Source organism: Manacus vitellinus, unplaced genomic scaffold (genome assembly GCF_001715985.3).
Source record: "Manacus vitellinus isolate BGI_N305 unplaced genomic scaffold, ASM171598v3 scaffold_0_pilon, whole genome shotgun sequence".
NCBI lineage: Eukaryota > Metazoa > Chordata > Aves > Passeriformes > Pipridae > Manacus > Manacus vitellinus.
In genome coordinates this window covers 52,973,842-52,994,216 of record NW_021938789.1, presented here as the reverse complement: position 1 = coordinate 52,994,216, position 20,375 = coordinate 52,973,842, and the positions used below count along the sequence as shown (strand labels likewise).

The following is a 20,375-nucleotide window of genomic DNA, read 5'->3' as shown; positions in this document are numbered from 1 at the left end:
TTGACCTCTAGTGTTTTAATTTCTGTGCTTTGAAAGAGAAGTGCAGTTCTTTTTCCCTGTGTTACTCAAGAGACTGGAGGATTGGTGTGTGTCTTGTTGCTTAGCAACACATGATAACCTAAGAGGTAGTTACTTCACTGAAGGGACTGAGAAGGCACATCCTTGTCTTTTATCGTTAGTGATTCTGGATTGGGAAAACCTTGGTACTGACTTGAATTTGAGTATATTCAGAACACTCTGGAGAGCCTTGAGGCTTCTGGCGGGGGGGAAAAAAAAAGAAAAAACATAGAATCTTGGTTTCCTAAAGACTGTAAAGTTGTGAAGAAAAAGGTGCTTAGGTACAAAATACATTACCACATAATCAGCAAGTAATTTAGAACAGATTCTCCTGTATTCATGTCAATGCAAATTTTTTTTCATTGAAATTACTTGGGTTTTTTTTAATTCAGCACAAGTAACACAGCCTTGTTTTCTCAGATATGGCTTAAAGGTGGATATTTGGGCTGCAGGTGTGATCACATACATACTGTTATGTGGATTTCCACCTTTTCGCAGGTGAGTGTCAAAGGGAAAAACAATAAAAATAATCAAGTTCTTTCTCCCTGAAGAAGGCATCCTGGGGGGAAAAACGGTGGATTAGATTGACACATTTTCTTTATGTCTTCGTCCTTTTCTTGAAATTGTTTTCACTTGTCCTTCTTTTTCGGTTCTGGGATTAGTTTTATTTATTTATTTATTTTTCTAAGGTCGCAGCCGGTTTAGTGCTGTGTGCAGGGATGTGGGGGTGTAAGGGCAGAGCCGCTTTTCCTTTTGTCTCCCTGTGTATCCCAGCTCCACGATCCACGGGCACACGCTGCCCTCTGGCGTTTTTTTTGGGACCCGGCAGCTCCCGGGTCTGCAGTGCCGGGGTGGGAGGGTGACTGGTGGTAAACCGAGGGGAGAGGAACAATTTGTTTATCCTGCACTTTTAACCTTGTTAGTCTTTTTGATAAGTGTCATAGGAGCGGTGGAGTTTGCAAACATCATTCTTGCTACTCAGCGTCTCCATATGTAGGAGCTCTACCGAAAATCAAATGGATATGCTTTGTGCCTCAGCCATTTTTATTTTCCAGGGAATTGGCATATTTAAATAGTGAATTCTTCTCTTAACATATAAATTGTTAATGCATGGTCTGTTCGTTCATTTTTACAGCAAAATACTTAATTAACTAAAACATCAGACCGAGAATATTTTGCAAAGAACACAATGTAAACAACTCTTGTTTATGGAAAACTGTTATTTAGTTTAGGTATTTGGGGTTTTTATGTAGTTAGTTCATGTTTAAAACTGAAAACTTGTTTTGAAAGATACAGTATAGAAACAAATGGCAGTTTATTTGAATAGATTTTAGGGGTTAGGCATGGAGAATATCCATATTCTATTAGAACCAGGCCTTAACCAAGGTTAATAAATATTTATTGCAAAACCAACTCAAGAGCTATATTGTTCTTTACAGAAATAGGTTGAGTGGATGTTCACAGCCAACAAAACAAGTTGAAAAACAAAAATCCTGCTGCCATTGATCTCTGAATATTCATGCAACCATGTTTTTGATACAAAAGTACTTATCCTTTTAATATCAGTAGCCTGCCAGTACTCATACATTTAGTTTACTGTGTTTTATTTATCTCCTTGATGGATTTTGAAAATTCTCCTGTTTTGATAGTTTAACAGATGAGGCTCATTTCACTACACTTCCTCCACCAATCATATGCTTTCTGTAGCAGGTTCTTTAGAACTAGGCTGGCAAATGACTTACTTCTGAATCCCCTTTCCTGTTCCTGTGTGTTAGCTGTGCAGTCTCTATTCTGGTAGAAGAGCTTTCACCTCAGTATATTAGGTTTTCTCATCACTTCTGACAGCGTAACTATGGCAAACAGCTCAGAAGTGCTGCCTCTATATAAGCTTGAGAAGTATGCTTTTCTAGTAGTTATTAACATCATTTCTGTTCCATCCCCAAATCAAGGTAAGAATTCACATGACAAATTGACTTCTTTCTCATCATCTTTTTCATTACTGCTGTTCTGCAGTGAAAACAACCTTCAGGAAGACCTCTTTGATCAAATACTTGTTGGGAAGCTGGAATTTCCTTCTCCCTACTGGGATAACATCACTGATTCAGCAAAGGTACTGCTACATTTTCCAGCCTGAAATAGCATTTCTGATGAGTCCCTGAAAAGATGTTGCTCTCTTGGAAAGGCAGACTAGAAAATTCAGAACAGACTCTTACCCACTGCTCCAGTTGCTGTACCTTTTTTAATTGGTTTAGCCTAACGTTAAATCAAAGCTCAGGTGTTTCAGGCTGTTGTGTTGCTGTCTGAGTGAGTAAGGGTAGCAGAATGCCAACTGCATTCAGTGAATATCACATGATATTCAGTTTATTTCATGAAGGATTATTATAGCAGGTTCAGTGCTTCAGCTGCAAAGTAAATGTCTCTAAATTTTCCCCTCCTATTACTCTTTAAAAAAGAAATATCATTGCTATGTGGAGTGAATGCAGTTGACATTTCTTCCTATTTTACTTGACCCAGTTATTAGAACTTTTCAAGAGGTGCAGCCACTGCTAATTAATTGCCCTTGCTAACAGTTCTTGTGTTATCATTGCAATTTTGTTTAAAACAGTTGTGTCTGCAGGATAAAGGTTCCAACTTGTAAGCCCTGCTACTCAAGCTAATTCACTCATGTGCTCTGAATGATATCTGAAGGCTCATTAGCAAGTAGAGATTATCTTTTTTATCCAGCCAGTGAGAAGTTACTTTTTTTCTGCATTTCCCAATGACTGTTTGTTTATCCATTTATCAACATTTCCCAAGCTGTGGTCATTTCACACACTTCCAGGCAGGCATTCTGAACAAGGCCCTCAGTCTTGGCACTAAAGGTGATCTCTCACTTCAAACTTACACAGACTAAGTAATTTGGCTGGCTGGGAAACCTCTCAGTTAGGTATGTTATTATCTGCTTGGAGAAGCCATTCCCCAAAACTGAAGCAATGAACACTCTTCAAATAATGCCTTCAGTTTCTTGACTTTCAGATGCAGTTTCTTGCCTCTGATTGGTACTTTTAATGTACTGTTACTATGTGTGTGCACTGCCCATAGAGGATCTCATCTCTCCCAGGTTTGTTTTTGTTATGGTCACCTGCATGAATATATAGAGAACAAAGTGGAACATTATAGCTGATTTTTTTAACATTTCCTTTTCATTTGGTTTCAAAAGATTTGGTGAAACATGAGTACAATGAGGAAGTTGCTATGAAATATGCTGCCCAGCATACTCTTAATCCTGAAGGGCAAATCCTTTGTTCCAGTGAAGTCACACTGGTATCACTGGTTCTGGAATCAGCTGGCTTTTATTTTCGCCCAGGTATCAAGAAACTTGCACTGAGAAGAACTTGGTGCAACAGTATTTCAGTTGTAATATCCTTTTCTCAAACTCTTCCTTTTTTTTCTTTTTTAATAAAGGAGTTAATTAGCCTGATGTTACACGTGAATGCTGAGGCCCGATATACAGCAGCACAGATCCTAAGCCATCCCTGGGTGTCAGTGAGTAAATTACATTTTACTTGTCTCTAATTTTATATTAAACCTGTAAATCTAAGCATTAAAGTGTAATAAGAAGCAGCAATACACTTCTACTAGGTCCATTTCTTTTTATGGAACTACTGGTCCTATTTCCACATAAAGGAGAAGAGCCATAGTCTGAATTTTGCTTCAGCTGTAGCAGCACTGTCAGCTTCTGGGCTCTGAAGGAACAGAATGAGGCTGTCACTTGCTGACTGCAATTAGAAGGTGCTGGGGGTTGCTAAAACCTTGAACATAACACAACAGGCAGATGTGAGACTTCAGCACCTTTTTTGTTATTTCGCATTCAGCCTAGAAAACACTCATCTCAAAAACGTGTCTGTGGAAGGGCTGTTGTGCCTGTTGACATCTTACTTGTTGCACAGCTACTTAGAGTACAGTCTGTTTCTTGAAGCACTTCAAGCTTGAAATACAATTAGCAAATTAGGTACCTAATTTAAGACTAAGCTGATGGCTGCCAAGTCCTTCATTTTTTTGGGCAGCAGCAATGGGGAACACCAAAGTGCACTGATCGATTTAAAATCAGTTCACTGTTAATAAATACTGGGTTTACATGTGCATACTCAATGTTTATTTTCACATATATTTTAAAAGAGGGGACTGAGTATGATCTCTGGAGTTCTGGGACACAAGAGAAGACAACTATAATGAGTGTGTTTGTGCATAACAGCTCCTCTGAAACTTATTTATGGGACTGTGTAACATCTCCACACTTAGGACATGATGGACCATTTAAAATACTGATTTAAAAGAATTCCAAATGACAAGTATGCTTTTTATTTTTAACATTATTTCAAGCACATTATTTTTAACATGCTTGAATAAAACTTGCAGCTTCACTTTTACTTAGTTGCATTCAAGCATACTTTTGGGTTTTTTTTTTTCCTTACTTGAATATTGTGTTTATTCTTATACAGGATGATGCTTCCCAGGAGAATAATATGCAAGCTGAAGTAACAGGTAAACTGAAGCAGCACTTTAATAACACCCTACCCAAGCAAAATAACACATCTGCTGGGGTTTCTGTCATCATGGTAAGAGAAATGAATATTTTTATACATTGATACTCTACTTTGCATATCTTCCTAACAGTGCTCTATGAGCATGTGTGGTGCAAGAATAGCAAAACCAAAGCTAGAATAGTCTCTAATTCTAGTCTTTATTTATGTATAAAGTGGATTGTCTCATCATTGCTTGAGAGCAATCAAGTCCATCACAGTGCGGTACCTAAGCTATAAAAACAAGCTTCCAAACAGAAACATGTAAACACTAAGTAGGTGTATGTTGAATTTGAACTCTTTCATTACAAAAACTGTGATTTTTAAATTTTTTTTTAATCATAATGACCACCTAGTTAGTTAAGTAGGCTCTTCCCCTCTGCCCGACCACGTATTGCCTGATCATGAGCATAATGTTGTTCAACACTGTGCTTGCCAGGAAACCAGACCCCATTTCAGAAACTTTCTCTGTAGTATTGAATGTTTGCCACATTAATTTTGTCCTTATCCAACCCCTGCTACATTTTTTCTGTTCCCTAATGGGGAACTTTCCTTGAAGCATACAACGGGATCCTGACGACCCTACAGCTCAACTTACATAAACAGTAATTCCAGAAGGCAGATGGGTGAATCATGGCAGAAGAAATGGAATTTATTGCTATCAGTACCAAGAACTGCATTTGTAATTGCCCAGTCACTTTTGCAGAGAATATGCAACTGCAATAGTGATGAACTGCCCTTCTGTCCTTGCTGTGGTCCATCCTTGTCCGATGCGAGGATGGACACTGCAAATAGAGTATCTTCAGTTAAAAATAAAACCATCTATGGTAGTAACATAACAGTGATTTCCACCCCTTCCCATTAGTATTAATTACTCTCAAAGTCTAGCCCACTTATGTTAACAAACAATTGTTTTAATCATCTGAAAGTCAGTAAATTTAAATAATGTTTCTGCATACGTACATGTGTTTGCAAATAAATTTATATATATTCAACAAATATATTCAACAATTTGAATGTAGGACAAGTGATAACATAAAAATAAGTCAGGAAATGGATTCAGGTTCATGCTGTTGTCTGCATTTCATTTGACAGTTTGACTTGACAGTTTGAGAGGGACTTCAGAGCTTCATTCTTTATACTGTTGAGACTATGGATAAGCCTGAAGCTGAAAACTGGTATAAAATGCACTACATCTAATAAGAGCAATTTTAATTCTAACTCTCAGCCCCTCTCCAACTTGCATGCCACTTAAGCCTGTCTCGGATCTCTGACACAGCATAGCTTCTGGCTTCTTATTGGTGTGGGTTTTTTCTGATTCTCTTAGCTACTGACATGCCTTCAGCCAGGAAAGTACACCTCATTTTCCCTTTTTCTGCCTTATTTCCTTCTAACAGGTATGGAAGGATGTAAATGCATAATTATTTATTTCTGAACGCAGCTCCCAGTTATTGGTGAAAGGAAAAGTAAAATCTTGATCAAAACCACTGTGATCTAATGAGGGTTAGGCCCCCAGTTTGTTATTCTTGCCCTGGTTTATCTTGAACTTTGAAATTTAGTTACCTTTGTGTTCAGAAGCTCTTCACCTGTACTAGCACTCATTGCTTAAAAACATTCAGCTTCAGACCAGCACATATTGTAATTCTCGTGTATTGCAGTGCATTGCTATATCAGTCCACCTGCATATTTAATGGAATCCCCTTTAGCATCACTTCATTCCAATACTGTCACCTGGCCAATGCAGATAATACCATCCTGTGGCAGATAAGTAAAACTGCACATCCCCAGTTCAGTGTTCTTGCACAGGAGGCTCCCGCTGCCCCCAAAAGCATGTTGCTGTTAAATTCATTACTGATTTTATTTTTTTTGTCAATTTTAAAATGTTCTGTAAATCTAAATTTGTTGCAATTGTGTTAGTTCTGCTTAAAGTAAGTCTAGTTTCTGTCCCTTGCTTCCTTCCTTTTTCCTCCTTTCCCAATGCCTGCATTGCTTTCCTCTGAGTAGGTCCAAGGCAATGGTACGTACTAACTGCAATGCTTTGTTCTGCTGCACAAAAATACATGTTCTCCATTTTTAACAAGAAAGGAGAAATAACTAAGCCAGTCTGAAGTGGAAAAAGCTGTACAGCCACACAAAACCAGTCAAGGAATATCTTTTAAGCACTTACCAAAAAAATGATCTGTCTTAAGCAAGGCATATTTGAAATATTCTAAGCAAACACTAATATAACTTTTTTTTTAACTTCCTCATACATATCCTGATCTGTTCTCCTGGCAGTAGTTTTGTGCATATGTATATTTTAACATATCTAAAAGCAATTAGAAAAAGATGAGAACCCTACGAAGACAGAGCCAAAGAACAAAAACACTGACGTAAACATCGTTTCTATTTAAAATAAACATATTAATTGTCACTTGTTTTATAGTACTACAGACCTAGTCAGGAGATAATATAAAAAATATTCTTACTTAGTTACAGTAAAATTAAGCCTCCTCTTGAATCTTTTTATAACAGAAAATCCTGAATTGTATTACGTAGGTATGTACTGCTGTGTGCAACGTGTGACAACTACCAGAAGCTTCTGTGAGGACAGCACAGGAGAAAATCACTGTCAAGCATGAACTGAAAGCATGTCCTTTCCCTTTTACATAACTTTACCTGCCACTGAAATAGCAGAAACCACGTTATTTACGACTCTTTTTCCAGCAAACAAAAAAGGAAATGCAATCCTGCCAGCATAGCAGCTGCCTTGAACTCCTGCAGACCACCTCAAAATCTCAAAAGCCCAGATGCAGCTCAGCTGGTCACTTCCTTGCATGCTCTGTGTGCAGAGTTGATTGTTAGTAGCAGAGAATTCAGTTGTGCAGTATGGAATTTTCTCCTTGTACCTCTATGCAGATAAGACTAGTGATGTCACTCACTTAAAAAAAACCCCAATAAACAGCAAAACCTACACATCCAAAATTCAAAATACTAAAATACTTAACCTTTTCTTTTGGGAATTTTTATAGTCAGTACTTTGGTCTGGCAAAGCCTGGCAGGAAGGCTTTGGGGGTAGGAGTGGTGTCACAAGGCTGCTTGCCTCCTCCCCTGCCCAGCACACAGCCGTAGCATTATATAAAATGGTTTCAGCACAAAAGTTGCCATCCACATACATCTAAATCCTTGCAGTCCTCTGTTTGAGAAATCAGAGGTACTAATCCAGCTCCTTGCCAAGTCGGATAAATGAGAAATTTGAATTTATGCATTCCAAAAAGGAAGTTTTCACTACCAAGCTACATGTTCAGTTTGGAAAAAAGAGGGTAAGTACCTTATTTCTGCTGTCCCTGATGACTTTGATGCAATAAACCACATCTAGGAAAAAAAAAAAGAACCATGCTAAATTTAACTTGTATCAGAAAATTATTTCAATATTAAATATTTTAGCGAATAGTATCAAACTCCTCTAAAAACACACAGAAATGTTCACACTAGCAAAGCAGGTCCTCCTGAGCAATCAGTCAAAGAAAGAAATCCCTAAGGAAAAGCCAGAGCACCTGACTTACTTTACAAGTAGCACATCCCAGCTCAGAATATGAAATTCCACATAACATTATAATTCTTACACGTGCATATGGAGGAGGTGCCACAAAGGTGAAACATGTATTTGTTCTCCACTATTCAGTTAAGTTGTCCCACATTTGTGGATTTAGAAAGCCCCAGCTGTACATGACTGGAGTAAGTGTACCTTGCACCATTCTATGTAACTGAATAAACTACAAAGAACTTAATTTATCTGTTTTAACTTAAATCTGTATTACCAATGGTACTTAAAGCTCTTCCACAAAGTAAGGTAAGCCAAGGAGTAAATGAATTTCTAATGATCAGTATCAGCCTTGAAAGTGTGAAACAAGACCAATTGCACTGTTCCCCCAAGTCTTAAAAAGCAATTTTGATGTATGTTTTTGACAGAGGAACTACTAGATTTCCCTTTAGGTCACTTTAGACACTGCACTAGCAATTAAACATTACACTCTCATTTAATTAAATTGCAGTTGTTGGCTTCAGCAGACATACTACATGCTCCAAATAATCCACCTACTGCACTATGGAGTTGTCAGTTTTCATTCTAACCTGTTACTCTCTTCTCCAGTAAATTCATTTTTAAGTACAGAATTCAGAAATTACATATTTTTGCCACCGTGTCAGCTTTGTGAGAGGTCATTTGCCTACTCTCAGCAATAAGCAGAGAAGCAGACCCTTTTCTCTAAGACAGAAAACATCATGAGGTTTCCATCTGTCACCTTCAGCAAGGGCTCCTCTTCTGTAATGTGTAGTTTTTTTACAGAAAATGTATTACTGAGCTCTCACTAAGCATCATGTGATGACTTGTCTGCAAAAACACAGGTGCATAAATTTGGCTAATAGCTGCTATGATGAGTTCCTGCTGTATCACAACCACTCACACCATCTTTTTTCCACATCAGACTTGCAAGACAAAGTTTTAAAGGTTGCAACATCCTGGCAAACATATGTCTGGAAAATAAGTTTTCCTTACGTTTTCCAAAGTCAGCAACAGAGAATGCTACCATTTAATTATCTATAAGAGTTCTAATGTTATTTCTCCTTTTTTTCCTGGCTCTAATGCATGCACTTGATGTCTTGTAGATTGTTTTAACCCTTAAGTTCAGACAGGGCTTTATTTAACTGCTGATTTCATGATGTGCCTTGGGTTTGTTTTTTTCTTGTTTGTTTGTAGAACACAGCTCTAGATAAAGAGAGTCAGATTTTCTGCAGCAAGCGCTGTCAGGACTCTGGTAGAGCTGGAATGGAGAAAATTTCTGCAATTGCTGCTGCAGCTGATGATCCTCGTGTGGCTGGGTCCGAGCCCCTCTTCCCTGCTGCTTCTGAGCCACTCCGATCCCCCCCGCTGCCTGCCTCAGTATCTCCTGAGCTTGCTGGGGATCAGCCTGGTGCATAGGACTGATGAAAACAAATCCAACTGAAGCTCCCCACACTCTGGCCACAGTTTCTCTTCATTTCCCATGACTGTTTTTGGTTTGTGTCCTCCTGTCGTGGCGAGCCCCTGCCAGGCTCTGATCTTCTTTCTCATAGTGAGCGAGTGACCGTGCGCTTTGAGTGCTCTTTGCCCTTGTCTTCAGAACAGCAGTAGGGGAAAGACTGGCAAATGTTAGATGATTTTTAAGTTATCTGTGTTAGTAATTAACTCCATTTCACACAGCCTTGGGCTCTAAATAGACTAACTTATGGTGTAGCTAACCATATTTTTATATGAGCAGTGAGATGATGAACAGTGACCGGGCCTCCCCTCTACAAGCAGGCCCCGTTCTGTTCTTCTCATGAGAATTCTCAGAAAAGGGGGAGAGGAAGACAAGAGATCAAAACTTCTATTTGCCTTCTATTCCAATGCCTCTATTTTTAGCCAAGTTTCTACTAAACTTGAAGAGGCAAATTTTCATGAAAAATTTTTTAGTGGACTAACTGTAAAATATCACGAAACAAACACTGGAGATAGAGAGGGAAGGATGGTTGTTTTCCATCAAGTTTGTTATCTAACTTGCAGGCAGGGTAGTGTTTAGATAATATGAATTTAAATAAAGTGACTTGGGATGTAAACATGAGCACTGGACATTTATTTGTAATGAAGACTGGAGTGAAGGAAGCCTTTTTGTTTTAGCCATTTTCTGTCTTAACTGCAAGTGTCCCATCCACACCTTTCTCCAGGGTCAGACTACCTATTAGGTAAAATAAAATTATGTTGGACCTGTGAAGGGAAAGCCTGCTGCATGTGATCCAAGCTACGATGAACAGAGCAGCTCCCACTTCTAGGATGAGCTGATACAGGAGCTGCCATCAATAGCCATCAAAGGTTGTCAGTGCTATCCCCCTGTTCACCTGGTGCAGGCACTGGAAACAAGGATTGGGGAGCAGCTGTCCTGAATCTGCAGTCACAAAATAGATGAGGTTTTATCTTTACCATAATGCTTAGTTCAGTATAGTATGTATTCAGCTTAATTCTTTTCCTTTGCTCGTTCTTATGAATTGGTCATAGTTCATTTTCTCTCTTAGCTATACTTTCTACTAGAATTGTAAAAGAAAGACCTGCAATAAACTTTCTTCATTAAAAAAAAAAAAAGAGATAAAAAGTCATTCATTTCTTTGAGAACTCAGTTCTTTCATCAGCGAAACTGTTGTCTTCCATACCTACCAAAAACACTTCATAGAATTAATTTGAGGGATTCCCTTAACCTTTTAAAGTTCATTGACTCCTGTGGAAGGCTTGGGAACACATGATTAAACATGATGGTTTTACCTTTTGAAGAGGCATTTAAAGATCAGGAAGTGCCAAGTGAGAACTTAAGGTCACGGTAGCTGAAAGATGTACAGCAAGAAGAATGGTAATAAAGGTAGGGAAACACACTACATGTCTTAAACTATGATAAAAAGGTTGGGTACAAGCAGTCATTGTGAATTAACTTTGTTGTGGGCTCGGTAGAGTTAAGTTTTAAGATATTTGGAGAGTATGAGAATAGCCTTTATATAAAATTATATACATTCACAATTTGAAACAGTGCAAAAATATGAAGATAGCACTCTACCCTTACTCAGAACAGAAACTATGAGAGTCTGTTAGCTGGCCCTGTGTGTGGTTGGTGATTTCTATAACAAGTCTCAGATGAAGCTCAATAAAGAATGTGTGATTTCAGGTGGAGAGGGTTAACCAGCCACTACCCACCAGAGCTGAATTCAGGGATTAGTGGAGAGGGAGCACCAAGAAAGTGATGAATGAGTTGAGTTCTGTTTTTCCTAAGAGGATGGATATTCAGGTGTGCAAGGCCTAGATATTTATTTTCTGAGGCAAATCCTCTCATGGATTAGCAGAGATACCCAAAGTGTTACACAAAACCTCATGCATATGTAAAAGAAAGGATGATAATTTGCCTGGTCAACAGCTGCCAGTTCTAAACTATTCCTGTGTCTAATGGAAGAAGAGAATAAAGATATAAATATCCTGAAATTGTGTCCCTGAGTTCATGACTGATCAACATCTGATCATTCTTATACAAGTATTTTGATTCACAGAGCAGAGGTGGGTGCAAGACTGTGCCAAAATGCCTATTTAAAGATAGTGATGACAGCTGGAAATGATGATCATATGGCCAACATAACTGGATAAAAACATGGGATAGGTAGGAAAGTTCTTAACTCTATGTATGACCTCAGGAAAGTAGTATCACTACTCCATGCCTTAATATTCCACTTCTTGAGCTTCCACTTGTTTGAGCTGGGGAATTTCAGTCCTTTAATTCAAGGGAGTGAATCTGCAAAAACCTCATTGACCTCTCTCAGAAACAGAGGTTCACAGTTCAGGTATGTGGTGGCAAGACCAGCAACAGTGGCAACTTCTGCAACATCTAATGCTGCTTTTCTTCTCTGTGCTTCAAAATCAAACTAAATGTATATGAAAGAGGTTGCCAAAATATATAATAAAAGCAACCAGGCGTCGTTCAGTGGGTTCTTGGAGTGCCCTAGTGGTGCAGGAGACACTCTAGCACCCTGGTGTACATCCAGGAGATCAGAAGCAAGATCCAACCATATGATTTCCAACAGGGATGACACATTTAGCCTTTATGAGAAAACTCTCCGTTTCCTCAATCAATTAGAGGAAATTTAATCGGTTTTGATCAATTTGAAATAAAAAACTGTTAGCTAGGAAGCAGTCATGTGTTAACACCACTACCTCTGTGCTCACCAAAACAGGGTTCAAATTCCTAATCACCGAAATTATTTTGGTCATCATTAACTGCATTAGTTTACTATCTTGGGTTGGTTCTGCATAGAATTAAACTATTTTGGATTTCATGCGATGTTTTATCATGTGGCAAATCCAAGCGAGTGGCTGAAGTGTTACACAAACATCCTAACCCAGTATGGGAAAGGTCTCACTGGTTTAGAGCAACACCCTCAAAACAGCCAATCTCTGGGTTTATTTAATGAGGATAAAACCAGTTTCTCAAGAACAATATAGTTAGTCCTCTTTACTCCTTTTGAATTACTTTTGGGAGAAAGAGAAAGCAAAACAAAGATGCCACACCACAAACAAACTTAATCTCTGTGAATATTAGGACATAAAATGGAAAAGCTACAATCTGGACAGTCACTATATCTAGGCCATTCTTACTCAATATATCTAACAGCAATCATGTCCTGACTAAAGCTACAATAAAATTAATTTCCCATTACCTTAGCTCTTCTGGACATTTATTGTGCTGACTGCTAAATCAGCAGAGCAGGAATCTTTATCAGGGATAAGTGCTGCAGACAGTTGGAGGACTACCAAGAGGGTGTCAGGGAAGAAACAGTAACAGATCCATACACTTTGCAAGAGGCTCCCTTTCAGGTGCAGAGGGTTTCTCGTAACACACAGCACAACATAGCCAACAACTGCAGAAATATTCTCAGAAGTCTCACGGCATTCATTTCCCTCTGCTTGTAGTAGCACCACAACACAAGCTTCCTTCAGAGAAACCCCCACCCTGACCACCCCATCACCTCTTGCCAGATCCTACGGCATTTCTATCAGAAATTTTCACAAAATAGAAGGGGTTTCAAGATACTTCTGCCAAGTACTTCTCCACAAACCAAATGTGCAGCACTGCTTCTGACTCCTTGACTCTCTGACCACCCTGACTCTCAGCAGCAGCAAATGCTACTTTCCAGAGCACCTCCCATAAAATCCAGCTGACAGCTGGTCCCTCTGAACTTACCAAAACAGAAGAAAGCCCAGACTGTCACATAAAGAAATGCTTTTCATAAATGCTCTCTCTGCATTTGAGGAGAGAAGTCAGTCCCTCTTTTCAGGAATATTCTGCAAATAACAGCCAAATGAGGCCCAGCTGCAGGTTAATGCCTGGCACCTGCTAATTAAGCAGGTTTCAGGCAATCCATGCTACACAGGTGCTGCCCTGAACAGAGTAACAAATACCTGAATAGTTGCAAATTTAACCCTGCTTTGCCATCCCACCACAAACAGCACGACGTGGACTAGTTCAGCCAAAGCTGAGATCCCAAGTGCACACCTGGATCCCCAGAGGGTATGTGGGCTTATCTATGGAAGGAGGGACATGTCCTACTCACCAAAGCAGTCCAGAATGGGGGTGTCCTCATAGGCCTGCTCCAGAGAAGGTGAAGATGTCCTTTCCCACAGAAGGGCTGCAGCAATCAATATGCAGGACACCAGGCTGCACCAGCTGCTGCTTCCCCATGGAGTGGTCATGCCATCACACTGGCTGGATGCAACTCGGGACAGCACACACAGGTACAGTTGTGCTTTCAGTTTGGGAAAGCAGCTCATGATCAAATAGGGCCCTTTCTGAAACAAGCAATCTGCCAAATCAATGCCCTATGAAATATTTTGGCTCTAAGATCAGAAACTATCATTTCTCTCAATAATAAAAGTGTTTCCTAAGTCAGCGGGAAATCAGAAAGAGAAGATATTCAGGATTTCCATTTGGCAAAATACACCTTTGCTTGTTTGTTTTTTCCCCTCCACCCAGCCTAGGAAATCTACCACTGGCTTCAAACAAATGCAAGTTGCACTTCAAGAGCATACCAATTACCCCTCAGACTCTTCTGATATGAGGCTATGAATGTTGTTGAACTGAAAGAACTGTGAAGTACAAGTTTTGCATAGCAAATGTTATTGCTTGGCACGCTGGGCACTTACTATAGTCTTTGCTTAATCACATCACATTCTGCTACACAAAACATAAAAATGTAACTCTACTGATATCACCATAACCACCTCCATGTGAAAACGTAGCAAGCACAGAAAACTTGGTCAGCATTTCCTAAGCACCAAGAGTACATTAAATGCATTAGCCATGACACCTTTTTCCTCTGTTGGGAATATACCGTGGAATCACAAGAACCCAGTACTGCACTGAAGCCCTCAATTACAAATGTAATTTTATTTAATTTCTTCACTCAAACTGAATTTTCTCATTCCAAATCTTTACTGAAAGAGATAGTAATTAAATGCTTAGAAAAACCAGGAACTGCTCCAGTAGGCAGCTAGAGAAATGTATGTATCAATACAGATATGGAATGTAAATTTCAACTCATATAGATCACAACATACAAAGAAGATTTTTATGCAATACAGACTTACAAAACAATAACAGTTCTTTTCACAAATATTTTCACAGAGTTCTGCACAGCAATCTTGTAGAAAAGTAGATTTGTGCAACACCAAAATAACTTATTGTTCCTTAGTATAAATTATTTTTCATTTCCTAAAAGAAAGAGGTAATTTAATATGACTGGGCAGGATCTGGCTGGATTTGGTGATAGCAAAACATGAAAGACATCGTTGCTTTTTTGCAGAAAAGGAACATGGCATGTGCTACGGTATTGCAGGGGCAAATTCTGAGGGGAAAAACAGAAAGTAAGTCACCTGCAAGTCTAGTACTTCTGCTGCTGTAGGGGGGCCATGCTCCAGCAAGCACCTGCTGCCTCAGTGCTTTCACAGTCCACCAGCAGAGGTGTGCTTTGGAATTTGCACCTCACCTACTAAAAAATACCTGCCTCTGTCAGCTTCTACTTTAAAGTCTTCAAAACAGCCTTTCTGATTTTGAGGAACAATCCACATTTTGGTGTGCTTTGAAGGAGATGCCAGATAGCAACTAAAAGGATTCACACGCAAACTCCATTCCTGATTTCTCTCTCTGAAATGCACAAAACATACAACTAAAAAAAAGAACTAATTGCCTAGGCCTAGAAACATGCTTGAATAGTAACATTGATGGAAATGATTTGCAAAGTTTAAAATTACATTAACCATAATTTAAATATTACCCCTTGATTCCCAGAAACTTCAGTGCTGATGTAGTACAATCATTTGGAAAAGTACAAGACAAAGTGTGGTACAGATAGAACAGATTAAAATTCCCCAAATATCATAATTCATTTCCATTATGTTAAAATCATATATTCCTCAAGGTTATAGATAAAGCTTCAGATGGAAAATCTGTTTCTTCATAATATAACTAGAACGTGAGTTTTAACCGTCTTTACTTTAGGTTTTGTTTACATACAGGGATCAAAATAGACTTCTCCTTGTGACTAAAAATATAGATTTTTAACTACAGAACCCAGCAGCTGTTTTTCTGCTTCTTTGCCCTTCCCCCAAAAAAGTCAAGCGAGGTCTACAAAAATAGCAATTAACTTTAAAAAATAGGTTGCTTCTTCCAGCAAATTTAAGTTACATTCAGATGTAATATAACTATTTATAAAGGAACCATGTGGCTCGACACCAAGAGAGGTGTGCTGTGTTCAGTTCCCTGCTGACACAGCTGCCCGTGTCAGTGCTCGTGTCGGTCGCTGTGAGGATCAGTATCTGGTTTGATACTCGTGGTGCCAGCGATTGAAGTCATTGTAGAAAACCACGATGCTCCCGGATGCCATGCCAGTCATTATGCACCTGAGGAAAGCACAGGAGCACACTGGTTAGTGAACCACCTCATGGTCATGTATATCAGTCAAAAACCTGAGGATTTACATCAGTCTAGGCCCAAGAACCCTGAGGACGCGACCAGTTTCCACCGAAGACAGCTGGAGCTAGAAGTGCTCCACAGATCAGAAAACTCAGGCTTTAGGGGCTCCCATCTTGGCCTTCCAAGAACTTCAGAAAGCTGGATTTGAATAAAACTGCCATCAGCAGCACCTCTGGCAGGCTTATGGATCACAAAGAGTACAAAACAACATGCAACAGTTTTTATGGTCAGCCTGAAGCTATGGTTGAGAGTTAGACAACAGAACTGTTCACCAGCATCACTGTCCTGAAAGGCCACTTCAGATTTGCCAGGATTATTTCTTGGCTGGCTTGGTTTGGTTTTTAGGGATATTGGAGTGGGATGAAGCCATGCTGAAGCAGCAAAGTGAAGGAAGTCTAGAAGTGTTCATTTCAGTTTCGGCTCCCTCAGTGAAGCACATCTACATGAAGGAGCTGGATGTGGGCACAGGCCTTGAGTTGGAAATACTAGTGTTTGAGTTTGAAAATGATCTGAGGGCTTTGATTGTTTTGGAAGCTCCTGAAAGCAATCACTGTGCTTTCCCACTGAGGCAGTCTTTCTTAATAAATTCCTTACCCTTGGCCTACTACTAGAGATCATTAGATATATTTGAAAAGCCATGACCCTGACACGGCACACAATTACAGGAGTTTCTACATTTTCTTCTCTACTGTCTCATTAAAGTATTACAAAAATCAGAAGCATAGGGATGTATAAAATTCTGGCACCTCAGGAAAAAAGCCTCAGAATTAAAAAATTCAGAGTAAAAAGCTGCGATTTTTCCTTCAAAACAAAGACTGAATAGGTGATCATCAAAACATTGCATTTTGATAGTATGACAGCATTTCACTTCAAGAGCACTATTCTGATTCTTTTTCTATTAGGTTAAAATGTCTTTTTACACAGTCTCAAACACACACATTTATGCATACCAAATAAATAATGCTGAGTAATTATGTAAAATTACTCAGTAAATTACTCTGAGTAGATCTCTTCTGAGTGTCCTTGTCTTCAAACCAGAAGTGAATAGGTTCCTAACTTGAGCTCATGAATAAATGTATATATTTCCATGTTAGATTTCAGTTTATTAACATGCCATAAATTACAGTTTAAAGATTCTCTAAATGCAAAATTTTATACATCTCAGAGGTCTGACATTCAACAGCTGTAACTCCAGTTTTTGAAATATAATTAACAGCAGAGGCTTTTTTAATGGAAAATGAAAGCTGTTCAATGTTTCATTGAAGTTCACAGGTTTTCCTAGCTTGGATTTTTTTAAAGTTCATTTTATCTAAGTTTTAGAAATTTAGTCAAAAATTTTGAACCATTCAGTATGGATTTCAGTAAGTGCAAGGTTAAGAGCCTCAGCAATATGCTTTACTGCACAATGTAGACATTCCTAAGGGATTTAGGAGCCAAATCTGCTTGAAAATTACACAGGAGCACCACTAATACACCAAAGCAAATAAAATTCTAGCCTGAAAGCTAAAAGTGTACAAATGAGATGGTAAACATCCATCTTATAAACAAACACTGTTTTTGTGACAAAAACACAGAAGCACTTTTAAGTACAGATGCACTGGAAAGTGTGATGTAAAACAGCAGCGAAAATACTCCCTGGCCACCTTCAGTAGGAGTCTTCAAAAAGGTTTATGATGTATGTAGATAAAATAAATTGTCTAAAATAAGAATTACTCTTTGCTTTGGCAAATACATGGATGTGTGGAGGGAATCTTGGTGTGCAACTATTCTAACTGCTCTATTTTTAACATAAAGGTCTGGAATTAGGAACGTGATTTGTATCATACGTGGAAGAAGAGAGATGAAAGCACACATGTAACCTTCCACCTCCATGTGACCCACACTCTACATTGGCCCAGGCCAATAACTCAACCTATCTTGAAAGTCTGCCAAATAAGATTTCTTGGATCTCTCTCTTCATTCCCCCAAGAGCTAAAATCCTGAAAAATATTATCTGCCCTAAATATGACATGTTAGGGAAAAAAAAACTTATGCAAGCACAGAATTCTCAAGATAATCACCAGGATCTGTGACCCACAGAAAATCAAAACTGGAAGAAAAACAGAAATGCAATTTAATTGTAAGCATGTATTCTCCAAAATTCTTGTCCAGACCAGGCTTTGCTCTCACCTTTGGTCATATGACAGGGCCATGGATCGGATTCCAGCATCACACCCTGGGTAAGCAAAAAGCTGCTTGAGGTCCCACATCTGCCACACCATGACAACTCCATTGTCTCCACCTGTAAGCAGATACTGTCCATCTCGACTCAGCTGAATTGCCTAAAGGGAAATCACATGGATATTTGTCAGATAAATATGTGTTGCTCTAACTCCCCCACTTTTACTTTCAGTAAAAGGTTTCATATTGACAGCTGAAGATCCAATACAACATCACATCAATACAAGCTTTTGGGAAGCAACATTATTGTTATATTATTTTATCCAGCAGTTATTTACCCAGTTATTATGCACAAATCTCTTTAATACATTAGATGTCACTAGCTGAGTTTTACCTGACCTGTGATTTACTCCATATTCCAAAGATCTAATATCAGGTCACCTAAAGAAATTTACTCTTCTAATTAGCTAGATTTACAAGACCCAGCAGCACTGGCATTCCCCCAAGGGTCTTAATACTATCCTAGCAGAGGCTGACTGCTGAAGAGAACCAAAATGTTATACAAATCACTAGAATTAATTTAGACCAGCATTTTTAGATTCCTGCTCTGGATTAATAAAATAGTGATCCACCTCTCTTAAGAGACACGGTGCTTCCTTTCATCATCCATCCTGAAACTGCCTATGACAAATTCTATGGCTTATACCCTGATTTTGTATGCACCATGGGGACTGATGGCAAATCTACTCTTGAAATCTTTATTTGGGATCCAGATCATGGAGAAAGATTGGGTATCTTTGGGTTTCAGAGTGAAATTTCTTGAAACAGAAATCTTCAATCTATTTTGGTACTTCTTGTGTGCTGTTGGAAAAATCATGATACATAAAAATAAATCTGGATACCCTTTCAACAAAATACACACTCTTCACACCATAACTTATTCATGATAAATTTCAGCTCCCTGACCCAACTTTTCAGTAGAATGATGTAAGAACAGAGGATATTCAGAGCAACGGCTTTTAAATTCCAAATACACACATTCTACAAACAGGCTGATCCACTTTAACTAAAACATTGTCACTGGAGGGCAAGGAAATTGCCTCAAGATGATAGTGTATAAGCAAAATTCCACCTCAAAGATCTAAATTTAGGAAACAGTAGAAAGAACTGAAGATAGGATCTTGCAAACATCTCTCTCTGCTGAAGTCTGCAAGTATTTTGGCACTTGCAGTCTCTGCTTCTACAGTTTTGCCATATGCAAAAACCTGCTACATACTGTGATTTTAAATTCCTCAGGAAAAGGAAGTTTTGGGGTTTTTTTAACATACAGAATTTATAGTGCCTGCCTCACAAAAAAATGAGAGAAGCTAAAACACAAAGACATTACGTTCATGCAACATTGAAGTGTTTATACAGACTGCTGACAAGCCTAGAAACCAAAATATACAGTGTGTGTAAGATACTGCTCCATGAACAGCAATAACTGAAGTCAGACATATTGCACATCTGTATTTTTGTATTGCTGTACTCTATTACTATGATGCCAAATACATTCTTTAAGAATTATATGATGTGCGACACTTAGATTAAGATAGAGTTTCTATATTATGTTATAAATTTTGAGTGTTTACTGCAACAACTCCCAAGTAATCAGAATGAATCACATTGCTAGAATTTTATTTCACACAGTAACTTTAAAAGGAATGTAATTGAAATACAAATGCATACTGTAAACAAAATACAACACTGAACAGAAAAAAAAAAGGATGATAAAACTATTCCAGCTGTGTTTTGAATTACGATGACAAGACATACATGCAAATTTGGACACAATAAAGCATATTTTTCCAACCATATCAAAGTATGAAAAACTAAATACTAACCAAGGCTAGAGTTGAGTATGCTGAGCTGAAGCTTCTCTCCCCCAAGAAACAAATGTTCCAACCATAAATTGCTTCTGTGATTTTTTTTTATCAGCCTACAAAAACATGGGAAGCACCTCCCAGAGCACAGACTCAAGGAGCCTGAAAACACTAATTTA

General features: G+C 38.6%; 2 protein-coding genes across 6 annotated transcripts in view; one reads left to right on the top strand and one right to left on the bottom strand.

Moving 5' to 3' along the window:
- DCLK2 (doublecortin like kinase 2) overlaps window positions 1-11,633 on the top strand; it is an 85,575-nt gene extending 73,942 nt beyond the window's left edge. For 2 of the 4 annotated variants that reach the window (XR_003915847.1, XR_003915846.1), the window contains 6 exons: window positions 478-555; window positions 2,071-2,167; window positions 3,502-3,582; window positions 4,539-4,655; window positions 5,715-5,797; window positions 9,358-9,469. Coding sequence is in view for 2 of the 4 variants with exons in the window: in XM_029960138.1 (XP_029815998.1) it covers window positions 478-555; window positions 2,071-2,167; window positions 3,502-3,582; window positions 4,539-4,655; window positions 9,358-9,579 (595 nt within the window). In the remaining 2 variants the exon portion in view is untranslated. Of the gene's footprint in view, window positions 1-477; window positions 556-2,070; window positions 2,168-3,501; window positions 3,583-4,538; window positions 4,656-5,714; window positions 5,798-9,357 lie in introns of all 4 variants that reach the window. The other 2 variants (XM_029960138.1, XM_018074535.2) reach the window with 1 other exon arrangement.
- A 2,930-nt stretch (window positions 11,634-14,563) lies between these two features.
- Window positions 14,564-20,375, bottom strand: part of LRBA (LPS responsive beige-like anchor protein) — a 400,341-nt gene continuing 394,529 nt past the window's right edge. For both annotated transcript variants that reach the window (XM_029960309.1, XM_018073461.2), the window contains 2 exons: window positions 18,344-18,495; window positions 14,564-16,101 (listed from right to left, as the gene is read on the bottom strand). In XM_029960309.1, coding sequence (XP_029816169.1) covers window positions 16,011-16,101; window positions 18,344-18,495 — 243 coding nt within the window. In that variant the 3' untranslated portion in view covers window positions 14,564-16,010. The remainder of the gene's footprint in view (window positions 16,102-18,343; window positions 18,496-20,375) is intronic.